Source organism: Phalangium opilio, unplaced genomic scaffold (assembly GCF_054372755.1).
Source record: "Phalangium opilio isolate 3A_F unplaced genomic scaffold, DU_Popi_V2 ptg000037l_1, whole genome shotgun sequence".
In the NCBI taxonomy this organism is placed as follows: Eukaryota; Metazoa; Arthropoda; class Arachnida; order Opiliones; family Phalangiidae; genus Phalangium; species Phalangium opilio.
In genome coordinates, this window is record NW_028324160.1 from 7,285,523 (window position 1) to 7,300,466 (window position 14,944).

Below are 14,944 nucleotides of genomic sequence, written 5' to 3' on the forward strand. Positions count from 1 at the left end.
GAGGTGGCCGTTACATCCGTGGAGAAAACACCGAGGGTTGGCTTATGGTCCTTCGCGCACCCGTACAGTGAAAAAGAACTTACATACGACACTGTGCGTCAGAACAGGTGGATTCTAAACAACCTGCACGACCTGGGATGGGATTATGGGGTAACCCGGTACGAAAAGCTCGGCGAGTGCCTCCGATCTGCAGTTCAAGGTTACGACCGCGTATTCTGTAAAGGGAAGGAAAAGTGTTTCTTTTTGTTGAACATTATTAATCGAGAAGTTATAGACTTGAATGGAGTAGGATGTCCAAAAGCTAACGAAATCGATGAGGATGGTCCGATGGTGACGTGTATGCTTAACCATAAAACTGTCCGTAATAATAAGAAGTATTTGTGTGCACTATCAAAATGTATATTATTTTCCGAGTGGATTTATAATCACAAAGAAATTGTAAATAATCATTTAGGAGATTAATAAATCGAATAAAATAACAACGATAAAACGACTTTAATTATAAATGTATGAATCCTCCAAATTCCCCAATGAATCGGATAAAATAAACCGATTGATGTGGTTCATTAAACCCCGGTCAAACTCTAAGAGTTGCGCCCCCGTCTCAATATCAACTTCGGGGTTGACTGTCCGGGCGTCCCTTCTCTTAATGAAGATTGCGTAGATCGCAGCCAAGACACTTAGAACAATGAAATTAATCGAACAAATTATGAAAACACAGTGTATGATTATGTTGAAAACTAATTAAGTACCGGAATCCATCGCAGTTAGCGGTTATGTACGCCCCATTCGGGATATATTTCACGTGATGCACATCTCTCTCCGGGCTAAATATAAATGTAAATAAATATACAACTCCCAATTCGGGGAAGTGTATTCATCCGCGGGTTCCCGCCAAAAACTCGACCACACGCGAAACCATATGAGATACGTACTTCACCCTAATTAATTATCCCTATACTATTTATATAATTAACAATACATACATGGGATGCATCTGCTCGGCGGTTACATCTTCAAGCTTCAACATTAATTCCTCAACCCCGGCAATTAATAAGTTGGGCATCATCAATTCGCGGATGTTAGCGATAATTCTAATATTATAATTTTATTAATACTATTTAACAGACTAATTAAAACATCCTGTTTATTTACTTGAATCCGTCACAATTCATGACTCTAGCGATAAATTGTGGTGTCGGATTACCCTCGTAATCGTCTAAACCATCTCTATTAATATCGAAATTAAATCAGACTCAAATAACGCGCATGAATCCATTATGATACTATTATAAATATAAAATTACTTACAAGTCCCCCACACTCAAAATTGGAAGCGTGTCCTGGCTATCTTCCGCCTCCTCCACCACAACATTAACCCCCTCGTTATCTTCAAAATTATATTCGACACCATTTTCATCCAAAAAGTTAATCACACTATCGTCATCACTATCAATTACTAATTCATCAGCGTCTTCTCCTTGCGGGTTGTATATAGCATCCGGGCACACATTAAAAATAGGTAGATTTTCCGCGACCATTTTTAAATTTAGTTATTCAAAAAAATAAAAGAAGATGATTTTTTCTCGTTGAGGTAGAAAGAACGTTGTGAGTAGAATATTAAAAATTGCCCTTCTACCCACGACCTGGTGTAGTATGAAATCCTCTAACCCTTCCACGGATTTTCACCAAATCACAATAGAACTTGAAACAGTTAGTATGGATTGTAGGATTAAAAACCATACACACACATGAATCACTGGTTTCATTCGGGATTCCCCCATAAAACCCAAAAAGCGCGAAGAAATCAAGCCCGATGCTGGGTGGTCGGTTACTAGTTCAAAATATACTGATAACTTAAAGGACATGGTACATAGAATTAGTACGTATCCGACCCCTCGTTTAACATGTTGGTTATGTTTTAAGGTATTCGACTATATAAAGGTCCCCTCTCGGATAAATGTCACTTATTCTCAATCATGACTCGAATTACGGAAGCTGATCGAGTTCAAATTATCGCGTTGAGAGATCGAGGGGAAACATGGGCGAATATTGCAGGTGCGATTGGATGTTCCGTAGGCGGCGCTAAGTATACTTACACCAGATATCGTCAACATGGTCGTGTCATGGTATGGTATATTTGTGTAAATTAGTTTCACGGTTTTAATGGGTTTATTTCATCGTGGTTCAATTAGTATTTTCGTTGTAAATAGCCAATAATTTTTCTGTTATTTCTCGTTGTGAAGGATTTACCACGAGAAGGTAGACCACCGGTATTAAATGATGTCCAGGGACGAAGACTGGCAAGAGAGGCTCTTCGTAGGCCGAAGCTTTCATTGCGAAATATTGGACATCACCGATAGCAGTCTGTCGGTTCCAACCCTGTGGCGAAACCTCAAGAAACATGGTGTGAGACGACGACGCTCTTTATGTAAACCAATGTTAACGGCAATGCACAGACGAGAGCGAATGGAGTTTTGTCGAGAGTTGTTGACTTGGCCAAGAGAAAATTTGGAGAAATATATTCTCTTTTCTGACGAAACATTATTATATAGTAGTTGTTGTTCAATAAGCGTTTAAACGCTCACTTAGAGATATCCATTTTAGACCTTCCAGAGCTCTTCTTCCGCACCAACTTTGTGGGTATCCAGAAGGCGCTCCCAAAGAGCGCAACAGCGGAATATCGAAGAGTCTAAGACGAGTGGCCACTTCAGCGTCAATATGTGGTGTTGCTTAGGAAACAATCAAGCCGGAATCCTCCACCATATCCAGGGCAGGTTGACCGGTAACGCTTACATAAACGTTTTGCGGGAAGCCATTATTCCATCGGCAGCCGCAATTTACGAATTGGAACATGCAGCAGAGTATTATTAATTTACTGTTTTCCCCGAAGGACCATGATGTTATATAAATATTTTTGGCTTTCAGTCTCCATTTCATGCAAGACAACTGTCCAGTGCACACTGCCAGGGTTCTAACGGCCTTCTTGAACGGTGATGGAATACAGACGTTGAACTGGCCTGCCAAGTCCCCCGATTTGAACCCGGTTGAGAACCTTTGGTCAGCAGTAGCTCAACTCATGGTGAAAAGAGTTCCAAATAATAACGAAGACCTACTACTAATGGTCCAAAACGAGTACAATTTGCTGCCGTCAAACTTTTGTGAAACCGTATGCCTGTCGTTTCGCAAACGGCTAATAAAATGTTTGAGTTTGCACGGGCGTATGCTCGATTACTAAATAATTTTTGAAACAAAATTGTTAATAAATATTTTTCTGTATAACTAAACTTGGTATTTAATGCTAGTTCTTCCTAAGTCCGTATAAAACAATGTTTCATGAAATGAATTCATAGTTCATATTTAAACGCCTCCGTTGTGGGTCTAGGAAGATTTTGATTATAATGTTCTCATTGCTTCCTATATTATATGCAACGTAGTCCTAGTTTTTAAAAATTTCGAAAAATATTCCTTAGTTTCAGTGTTTTTATCAAGCCAAAATTCGAGCCGAGTTGAGCTATTGGAATTAAAAATTTATAAAATATGTTAAGTAGATGTTGGTAATTTCGGTACACGAACCTTGCAGGACATTTATTATAACTGCCGCAATCTCTGTCTTGTTTGCCTCTTTTATCAATTTATTGGCGCTCTACATATTTCAAAACCATAAGGAGTTCAACACATAATTACTTATGATAATAAATTATTTTTCTATGAAATGGAATTTTTTTTAGTATTAATTGGCAAAAGTAACACTGAAACCGTAAGTTAGAAATCCAATAGTCTATCCAAGTGAGGTGTGTCTAGGATAGCGGGAAAATGACCGGGGGATTTTGCCTTGAGAATGGGGTGCTTTACTTTCTTCTAGGATGAGGGAAAATGACCGGGGGATTTTGCCTTGAGAATAGGGGGGCATTACTTTCTCCTAGGATGAGGGAAAATGACCGGGGTTTTGCCTTGAGCATGGGAAGGCTTTACTTTCTTCTAGGATGAGGGAAAATGACCGGGGGATTTTGCCTTGAGAATGGGACGGGGGTTACTTTCTTCTAGGATGGGTGAAAATGACCGGGGGATTTGGCCTTGAGAATGGGGGAAAACGACCGGGGATTTTGTCTAAGGAGGGGTGTTTTATTTTTTTTTATCAATAGTGGGGATTATGACCTGGGGTTTCGGTCTTGAGGGTATTTAGTCCGTTTACCGTTTCGAAGTAGATTTAAGATTCGGAACTAAAAATCCACTTGTATTTGTGGTAACTGCTGTCGTAGTAACAATGTTACGATAGGCCTGGCAATATAAAAGCCCGAAATTTCATACCAATGAGCATTTGAAAATACTGTTTTCTCTCACTCTCATGACTCAAGACATTCAGAAATTGAACGTCACAGCAATCGTAAATTTAAACATTCTTTCTATGAGTAAGTTAGTGTGGTGTGTAAGGATTTCAAACTAGTCTAGCTACGCGGCGTTGTTCGGGTGCTAAAATTGACTTAAACCAGGTGTTTGACAACTCTCAAATTCAAAATAACAATGCTTAACCAGGGTTTATTCCTAAAACTAATATGTTGCGGGTCTATAATAGGACGTCCCTAAGAGAGTGAATAACTAGACATTCGTAGACCCAGCCTCAGCTAATCCACATGTGAAGTCATTCTCTATTGTTAGTGGTCAAATTGGGTAACTAACCGTGACTGTGCGTAAAGACTAAATAAACTAATAAACAAACTACCTTTTCAAATATAAGATCACAGCTACTTAAGCAAATACCGACTTTGAACCTTCACCTTACGGGCTATATTTGGCTTGAGTAGACCGACAGTTCTGGTTATTCTTAAAATTCAGAACATTTATGTCTCCCTTTAAACACAATGAAAAGTTCAAGTTAGCTGGAACATACTAATTCGTCATATCAACAAAAAGATTGATAGAAATACCCTATATGGGATGTTCTAGATATCTGGGTTAACGGTTTTCATTTTCACTTTTTGTGGAACTTAGAGGGTTCTCAATTTTATAAATTTAAACAAATTGAAATATCTTGCGAAATATTAAAGATACAAGGAAATTGAAGACACTTTTTGAATATAAATTGACCCCCCTGATAACGAAAACCACATTTATTTTCTCCAAAAGCTAATATTTAAAAAGTTGAACATTTTCAGATTTTCGAAAAATTTGGTCTCATTTGATGGGAAACTAAAATATGTATCTTAGTGTCAAATATAAATTCTCTGTGATCAACGGTTTTTGAATTATTCAAAATTTTCTGAAAATAAATCAACGGGCAAAGACTTTTATAACAGACTGTACGAATGTACCTGCTACTATAGTTTAAGATACCGTTTGGGTTTTTCATCAGAGGAGTAAATTTCTTAGACTCGAGGGAGTCTTCACATCAATGCGTCATTGTTGACTTTACACTACCTACAGTATAGACCGAATTCGGATGTACAATGAAGTGTCGATCACCTCGAACCATCTAGAATATTTTTTCCGATTCCAGAACATTCCATTGTTTCTAGAAGGTTCTTTTTGGGTCTTCCATATTACACCATCTTAAACCAGGTGCAATTGGATTTCCGTACGTTGATGGGGAAACCCTGGAAAATCCAAGTAAAAAGACACTGTTTAAGGCTGACAATATTTTTATCCAATGGGAATCACGGGAAAGGGTGAAACAATATATACGTGAGCTTAAAAATTGTATAAAAGGGAGGTGAAATGGGTACTATGGTCACATTTGATTTCAAGATGTACTCCTGTTCCACATGCGCCGATGTCTTCACGAACCAGCAGAACCTCACTCGACATATGCGGGTCAAACACGGTAATATTTCTTTTGCGTGTCCAGTTTGCGATAAGTCATTTTCGCGGAGAGATAATTTATTGCGTCATCAACGGCGAACGAACCACGATGGAGCGGCGGTAAATAACGTCGCGGAAAACAATACGCGTCCAGCATCCCCGCAACCCGGACCATCTCACCGCGTCACCCCGCCTAATTCGCCCGTTAAGAGAAAAGCGGCACCGATCCCAGAGAAAAGAAAAAGAATCAGAGTTGAAAATGGTAAATATTTAGTTTATTGATTTCCCCTGTAAAGTGTCTTACCCGCCGCAAATTGATGTACAGGGTGTAGGTACCCACCAGGGGTTTAGTTGCGTTAGTCGTAAAACTCGACATTTGAATTGGTGTAGGAATTAATTCTTAATTTATATGTAGAAAATGCGCCAATGCCAGATGAGACGTTATTTACCCAAGATATCGAAGGACTTGACGCGTTTATAAAGATGTGGGAGGATAGACAATATCTAGATGGGAGGGGTAGGGAAAATGAAGATGGTGATGTTTTGCTCTCGCAAGATGATGCGGGTTTAAATGAATTTATGGAAAACTGAGAAGCCGAACAAAACGCGGTAGAACAACCCGGGAGTCAACAACCGGACATTGAGGAGATTAACGCGCTCGATAACGCGATTTTCTCGGCCAGAATCACCGCACCTGACGGTGTAACGGACCCGATTTTATTCATCAATAAACACAGGGGAAAACTAGAATCGTATCTCAGAGACAAATTGAGTGTTAAAAAGGGGATTAAATGGTATTTAACGGTTCGCGCGCAGTATACACGTGAACTTGGGAATAGAGGTGCTGAAACCGAAATTAGCCCATATTTCCGAGGATTTACGCATGGCACATTGGCACCGAAAGTTATCCCACAACAAATCGACTCGAGTCGAGATAAAATTGCCGAGAGTATGATTAGCTTCGAAGCTATGGGAAGTGGGTGGGTTTTAGACCGAATATTAATTATACAAATCAACATTATCCAGTATTTACCCCTAGTGGGTGGAACATATTTTCAATTACCACCCGTGTTTGAAAATAAAAAGGCCACGGTGAATGTTAACCCGGAAGATCAGTAGTATAGGGCTACACTTCGTACCTCCGTAGGTGTAGAATGTAGGTGTAGAGTGTAGGTGTAGAATGTCAAGGTCACAGTGTCAATGCCCTCTCGCCACGCCCCCTTGGGAAACTCGCGCGCGCCCCCTCGCGGGAAAACTCGCGGGCCCCCGCGCGCCCCCTGGCGGGAAAACATTGCGCGGGTATCTGGCAGTCCTGTCTACAACTGTATCTGTGACGTCATTGGCGGGAAAATCTACAACTGTATCTGTGACGTCATTGATAAGAGACGAATGGAAGCTTTAAACGTACATTGCCAAGGCTTAAATCTTCTACAATTGCAAATTGATGTACAGGGTGTAGGTACCCACCAGGGGTTTAGTTGCGTTAGTCGTAAAACTCGACATTTGAATTGGTGTAGGAATTAATTCTTAATTTATATGTAGAAAATGCGCCAATGCCAAATGAGACGTTATTTACCCAAGATATCGAAGGACTTGACGCGTTTATAAAGATGTGGGAGGATAGACAAAATCTAGATGGGAGGGGTAGGGAAAATGAAGATGGTGATGTTTTGCTCTCGCAAGATGATGCGGGTTTAAATGAATTTATGGAAAACTGAGAAGCCGAACAAAACGCGGTAGAACAACCCGGGAGTCAACAACCGGACATTGAGGAGATTAACGCGCTCGATAACGCGATTTTCTCGGCCAGAATCACCGCACCTGACGGTGTAACGGACCCGATTTTATTCATCAATAAACACAGGGGAAAACTAGAATCGTATCTCAGAGACAAATTGAGTGTTAAAAAGGGGATTAAATGGTATTTAACGGTTCGCGCGCAGTATACACGTGAACTTGGGAATAGAGGTGCTGAAACCGAAATTAGCCCATATTTCCGAGGATTTACGCATGGCACATTGGCACCGAAAGTTATCCCACAACAAATCGACTCGAGTCGAGATAAAATTGCCGAGAGTATGATTAGCTTCGAAGCTATGGGAAGTGGGTGGGTTTTAGACCGAATATTAATTATACAAATCAACATTATCCAGTATTTACCCCTAGTGGGTGGAACATATTTTCAATTACCACCCGTGTTTGAAAATAAAAAGGCCACGGTGAATGTTAACCCGGAAGATCAGTAGTATAGGGCTACACTTCGTACCTCCGTAGGTGTAGAATGTAGGTGTAGAGTGTAGGTGTAGAATGTCAAGGTCACAGTGTCAATGCCCTCTCGCCACGCCCCCTTGGGAAACTCGCGCGCGCCCCCTCGCGGGAAAACTCGCGGGCCCCCGCGCGCCCCCTGGCGGGAAAACATTGCGCGGGTATCTGGCAGTCCTGTCTACAACTGTATCTGTGACGTCATTGGCGGGAAAATCTACAACTGTATCTGTGACGTCATTGATAAGAGACGAATGGAAGCTTTAAACGTACATTGCCAAGGCTTAAATCTTCTACAATTGTATCTGTGACGTCATTCAAAGAGTTGTTGTGTCGCGTAAGGGGCTGCGGCATAGTTTTATCATTGTTAAATGAAGATGTGTCAAGTTCATAGTGTAGCGGATAAAGTAGAGGTTTGGATCGGTAACGTCTTATCCCCGGAGGTTTACTGGAAAAGGACTGATACGGGTGTAGAGTTATGTTTGCAAAAGGACCTATGGTGTAATATCTTTGAGTATACCAACGAGATTGATACGTTCTTCAAGGGTAATTCGCCGCGTTTTTCCGTTTGGTTATATCCTACTACTTCAAATTTGAAATTGGAATGTTTTACCCGTGGAAAGAAACGTATATTGGACATTAGAAAATACACTAGAGGAAAATGTGAAAAATATAACGTCATGTAAGCTACTGGCGAGGGAATTTCCCTTAATCATACTTCTTGGGAACACTTAAAAAAATTAGAGGACTGCTCGACAATGAGTTGGTAGAGAAAACTAGAGCCGTGGAATCCATGAGAGAAGCTGTTCTTAAGAATCTGACTGAAATATTATTGGAAATAACCAAATATTGTCAAAACGAGGCCTGTCAAAACCAGATTGCTCACGATGTACAATGTGAATTAGAGGAAAGTGATTGGAATGAAAGAGTGCAAAAAAACCTCATTAAAGCCTTGAAAAAAATTGATTATGAATAAGTTTTGGAAAATTATAGAAATGATTTTGGTTCTAACCAACCAATTGACGAGCCATTTCTTTTTAATTGTATCATAAACGATATTGACTTTTTCAAAACTAAGTTAATCTATACTTGATATTCAAGTAATCTCAATGTTATTTGTTTATGATCTGTATAATTGCTGATTTAAATAAAAAAACCACAATAAAATACACTAAAAGTAAATAAAATACACTAAGGTACAATAAATCTATAATAAAACACAATAGAACACTCTAAAACTACACTAAACCAAGATAAATTATCACTATGCAGCCAAAGGTAGAAAAAACTAGTTGGTTTATATTGAACTAACATTGGGAGAAAAGCGTTCAAGAATGGTACACCTACTGTTTCCGTTTTGTCGTGACAGATGTTCGTGGAATGGTTAGTTGATTCAAACGAAAAATATCGTAATAATTTTGGAGTGATATTGGGGATGTAGGTAAGGAAATTTATTTCGTTTTACTTTAATGTTATAAATGCACAATATATAAATAAACTAATAATAATAAACTAAATACACTAATAATAAACTAAATAAAAAACTTTGTTTCACGTGTTATTATGATCAATATGATATTGAGTCTTACAGAAACTTTGTGAAAATACACATGTACCCCACGTATTACGTGATATAGGAAATATAATACAAAAGTAACAGAAATTAAACAATATTTTACAAGGATTTTTAAATTACACGGGAACTGGGGGGGGGGTAAAGTTTAAATTTATACATTAAAAGTAATATTACAAGCGGGGGTATTTTAAGATTTTGAATTCGACGTCTGTTTCATCGAATATTAGGGGACGTTTAACGGCGTGGTAAATATTTTTAAAGGTTTCTTTACAAATGGTTTCCGGAAAAATAGTGAATAAGGGGGTAGTGTAGCAATTGTTACACCAATTGTTACCCTTATCCAGAACGATATTGTCGTAAATATCGTTTCTATCTATAATTGAATGATATTTTACACGGGTCACTTGATCAAAGTCTTTCTCAATATTCATATCGATATCGTAATAACACGTGGAACAAAGTTTTAATATAAGTTTTGAATCGTTTTCGTGACACCTTAAGCAATGTGTGTTTTTGTTGGGGCACGCAAAAACATTTTCTAATTTAAAATAGTCTTTTACAACATGATTACCGTGACGCCAATCGGGAATATTGTGAGGTAATTCCGAGGGGTGCGTCATAACATAATTGTACTGAAGAAATGAAAGTTTATAATGCGCTTTAACTCGAGTGTCGAAAACATCTTGCGCCGAAAGATAGTTTAAAATGTTTGAATCGAGGCACTGACCGGCGGTAGCGAGTGTTTCTTCAAGTTCAGTAGCGATATGAGTTGGTAAACAACCCGAATAAAGATCATGCCGAGAAGCGAGTTCATACTCGTATAGTATATTAAAAGTTTCGCGCGACGCTTCTTTAGCCAAGGTATACAGAGAAGGTATATTCGATAAAGACATGACTATTATTATGGCGGGGAGAATTTGATAGTTTTTAGATCTGAATACAGTAACTTATGGTTAGTAGCGAACTTGATTATCCAGCAGATATACTTTTCGTCACGGGGGGAAAGAATCATATTATATTAATAAATCCACGGTACTATAGTCATCAACCGAATTCACCCTCAAGTAACATTGGCTCGCTCGTTAACGTATCTGCCTTTAAACTCGTTGTTCTATGTATCACGAGTTCGAATCCCCTTAGCGAGAGTCCTTAACAAGCGAACCAAGGTTACTTTTGTAAAGGATATATTTTTATAATAAACAGTTGTTTTTATAAAGCGAAAACAAGGTTGGTTGACGTCAAAGATAATTGGAAATATATTTTTCTCTCTTATAACAAACAGTTGTTGGTTATAGACTTCGTTCCATAAAATACTATTAAGCTAGCTAGGATCCGAGGCTTCGTTATACCTGAAGGTGAATAATATAGCGCCTATACCGTGATAAAAATATATTTTGCTCCTTTAACAGTTGTTGGTTATAGACTTCGTTCCATAAAATACTATTAAGCTAGCTAGGATCCGAGGCTTCGTTATACCTAAGGTGAATAATATAGCGCCTATACCGTGTTATATTTTTCTCTCTTATAACTAACAGGTGTTTTTATAAAGCGAAAACAAGGTTGGCGTCAAAGGTAATTCGAAATATACGTGTGACGTCAAGGTTATAGACTTCGTTCTACAAAAATCTATGAACCTCGGTTCAGCATACCTTAAAGGACGAGAATCATTCGGACCGGAAAATACTTTACTAACAACTTGCTATAACAAATTTCCATAAAAAGGTGAGTACTTTATACTTTTCAAATGGACTAGAAAATTTAGTAAAAGGGAAATAGTTATTTTATACAGCGAATCAAAGTAAGAGACACGCTATTGTGACCGAAATGGAAAAAGAAAATATAATAGAATCTCCGAGAAAAAAACAAAAAATAGAAGACGTTAAAGTAACGTCTTTACAAGATATCGCTATAAAAAATTTGATGCATGTTTTTAAATATAAGTTGCATAATGAAAGATATTTTAATTTTAACGATGTAAAAAATTTTATACCGAAAACTTTTTGGGGGCAAATAGAATCAGTCTTTTTTAAAGCCGCCGAAGTAGAGAAACATCGACCACCTGGAACTTTCGAAGATTTGGATATAAGTAAATCAAAATCGTCTATAGAGAGAAAAATAGTGTTCGACGAATTCATTCCCTTAACGTTTGAAGAATTTGAACTAGTGCATCGCAATCGGATAGAAACGCCACCATTTATCTTAACAAATGAACAAAATCATTTACATTACCAATATTTTGCAAAAATTTGCTATTGTGGTTGCCCTCAAAATTATAGACGAATATGTCCCGGTTGCTATTTTCATCATAGTTTAAACGATTGTTTAAACGCTAAATATGAACAGTTAACTGATCACTATCAGGTTAATAGTAAAGATGCGTTACACTATTATATCTGGAACTATAACAAAAGTTGGTGTTCCAACTGCATTTTACAACCATTATTCTCATTAAAAGATGCTGACGATTGCGAACAAACTACTGATTGGCATAGTCCGTCAAATAATTATCCCTTCGAACACGGTTTTATGGGGGAAGACATTAACCGTAACACTACTCCAAGACCTACAATAGAAGACGCGTTCTAACAGTTAATTACGTACAGGCGCCGCTCCAACTGAATTTTACCATAAACTCTAAATTTCCCTGAATTTTTTGCCTTAGTTTTCCCAGTTTCCCAGGTTTGTACGAACCCTGAATTTAACCTAGTACAGATAGGCAGTTCAACTCTATTATGAAAAATACAGAAATAATATCCTAATAACTTAATTGATTGGTTAAGAAAATTAAAATTAATAATAAAACAGTTCACCACAATGTTTAATAGTGTCATTTATTTTATGTTTTTCTTTACAAACAAGAGATGTTTCATTAAGAGTTTGTTTTTTTTAAAATGAAGAGATATTGTTGTTGTTTATTTGTCCTTGATATTTCTTTTTTCGTTCTTTTTATTTTTAATAAAACAAGGGGGCAGGGACCGAAGAAACGATTTCATCTGTTTCTGAGGTTTATTTCAAGTAACGTACTCTAGTCCCTAGATGCACACACGCGCTGCTGTTTTTCAATTAAGCGCAATTTTTGACAATTACTTCTTAACTTCTTCAACGTAATTCGCGGGATACATATCCACGAGGTCGTCTTGACGACTTTTGCACCAGCCTTTTTCGTACGTATATATTAACGTTTTTCTAAAAAAGGTTTTATTCACTTATTATAAATTATGGCATGCAGATTAAAATTTATTCATCCTTATCAAATGGTTTGCTCCGGACCAACTATGTCGGGAAAATCGACATTTGTATTTAAATTGTTGGAAAATAGTCGATTAATGATTGAGCCACCTCCAGATCGTATAGTTTATTGTTATTCTATGTATCAACCAAAATTTGACGAATTAAAAAGAAAAATTGGAAATATCGATTTTATAAAAGGTTTACCGCCTAATGACGAAGATTTCTTCGATAGGACTAAAAATAATCTGTTGATTTTCGACGACTTATCATCCGAGTGTAATAGTAGCAGTCAAATTTCTGATTGGTTTGTCAAGGGGTCTCATCATCTCAATACCTCGTTGATTTTAATTACGCAGAACCTCTTCGCTAAGGGGAAAGAGGCCAGGACAATAAGTCTTAATTGTTCTTATATAATTATCTATAAATCTCCGAGAGATTCGTCCGCTGTTGAATACCTAGGACGGCAAACGTTTCCCAAAAAGAAACATTTTTTAGCTAAAGCCTATGAAATGGCTACGGAGAAACCGCATAGTTATATATTAATTGATTGTAAACAGGACCAAGATGATAAACTTCGTTTAAGGAGCAATGTCCTTCCTTCTGATGGTCCTATGATAGTTTTTGTCGAGGATTAAATTAACGTGAACTCGCCAAAATAAATTATTTACCATAACGATGGTACCCCGATCACTTCGTCCACACTATCCCTTCTTACACGTTTTAAAACATAGTAAACAAAGAAAACAAATTCTTAAAAATAGTAGCAATGCTCAGATAAAAGCTATTTGCAATATTTGTCATAATATTACAACTGGAGGCTTGCCAATCACCAAGGCTCAAAAGGCAAAACTTAGGAGTCATAAAAGGGTTATAAGAAGATTAGCTTTGAAATCTTTGTCATTAAAAAAGAAACGTCGTTTGATGACGAATCAAACAGGAGGATTCTGGCCTTTACTACTAGGAACATTGGTACCTAGTGTAATTTCGGCGATTACGCTGCACGATGAAAAAAATGATACTAGTTCCGGCTTCGACAGTTTTGTCGACCGTAGATAGAGAACTATCCGATTTAGACAAAGAAATGAGTGAAATTCTTGAAAAACCAGGATCATCCGAAACAAAATTGAGAGAATATTTGACAACGCTACAAAAGTTTCTAAACGTTAAGAAATTTGTTGAACCACCGACCGTAAAATTAAGTCAACCCTCTATTGTACAACCATTGCCAGTTCCAATGGTTCCCACATCGACACCTAATCTAATACATACAATGCCTCCAAATATAATTCCATCAACACCTACAAATGTGATGCCAACGCAGTCACCAGCAGTAACAGCACCAGCTCCGCCATTTACATTTACTGCTCCAGTATCTACTGTATTACCAAATCCTGAAAGGTTTAAAAAGATTAGGAAAAACAGTATGGCCCAAGTAATTCACGAATATCAAGAACTGAAAAAATTGTACTCTCCGCTTGAACTAAGAAGGAAACCTAAAAAAAATTCCAAACCAAAAGAAGAAGAATCAAACATAACTGTAAGACGACAAAACAAAAGACGAAAGACGGAAAATAAATGGATCGATTTATACGAATAAAGTTTATTGATTACAATACATGTCTTTATGATTTAATAAATGATTGCACATAAACAAAAGTACCATTGCTTCGTTATACATTAAATCATGAGGATTATATAAGTCTTGAATAATCATATCTAGGGTATAGCCGTTACACATGTTAAATAAATAGAAAATACAATGTAGTCCACACGTTTCTGACAAAGGATATTGTATAGGTACGTTGTTAAAATACCATTTACTAGCGTAAAGGTTAAGGTCTACAAGATTGTAGTAAAAAGGATCATTTCCGTAAGAATCAAAAAAGGTACCTATTCCATTATCTACGTAGATTGCTAACCAGTGAAGGCCTCGGCTTGATTTTGGTTCCGTATTCAAACAAAAACAATATTTTTTCTGTCTGGGTGGTAATGGTTTTTGATCAAAGGCAAAAACACCGAGAAAAAATGGTTTTGTTACGGATTCACACGTTAAAAATTCGTTTATTTCTACGGTGT

The 14,944-nt window shown here is 37.5% G+C and overlaps 1 protein-coding gene and 1 long non-coding RNA gene across 2 annotated transcripts; one reads left to right on the forward strand and one right to left on the reverse strand.

Moving 5' to 3' along the window:
- Nucleotides 1-495: 495 nt before the first annotated feature.
- Nucleotides 496-1,541, reverse strand: LOC149684075 (uncharacterized). The gene is made up of 5 exons (XM_089871302.1): nt 1,312-1,541; nt 1,156-1,230; nt 987-1,094; nt 753-827; nt 496-679 (listed from the first exon to the last, which is right to left on the reverse strand). Exons 1-5 carry the CDS (start codon nt 1,539-1,541, stop codon nt 496-498), a joined length of 672 nt encoding a protein of 223 aa, XP_089727428.1.
- A 378-nt stretch (nt 1,542-1,919) lies between these two features.
- Nucleotides 1,920-3,111, forward strand: LOC149684076 (uncharacterized). The gene is made up of 2 exons (XR_016384217.1): nt 1,920-2,129; nt 2,247-3,111. It is a non-coding gene; the product is annotated as an uncharacterized LOC149684076 (long non-coding RNA).
- The last annotated feature ends 11,833 nt before the right edge of the window (nt 3,112-14,944 follow it).

Coding starts and splice junctions, on each gene's coding strand:
- LOC149684075 (XM_089871302.1), bottom strand. CDS start 1,541: ATGGTCGCGGAAAATCTACCTATTTTTAATGTGTGCCCGGATGCTATA. Junction 828..986: donor GCCGAGCAGATGCATCCCAT/GTATGTATTGTT, acceptor ATTTATATTTAG/CCCGGAGAGAGATGTGCATC. Junction 680..752: donor GCTAACTGCGATGGATTCCG/GTACTTAATTAG, acceptor CATTGTTCTAAG/TGTCTTGGCTGCGATCTACG.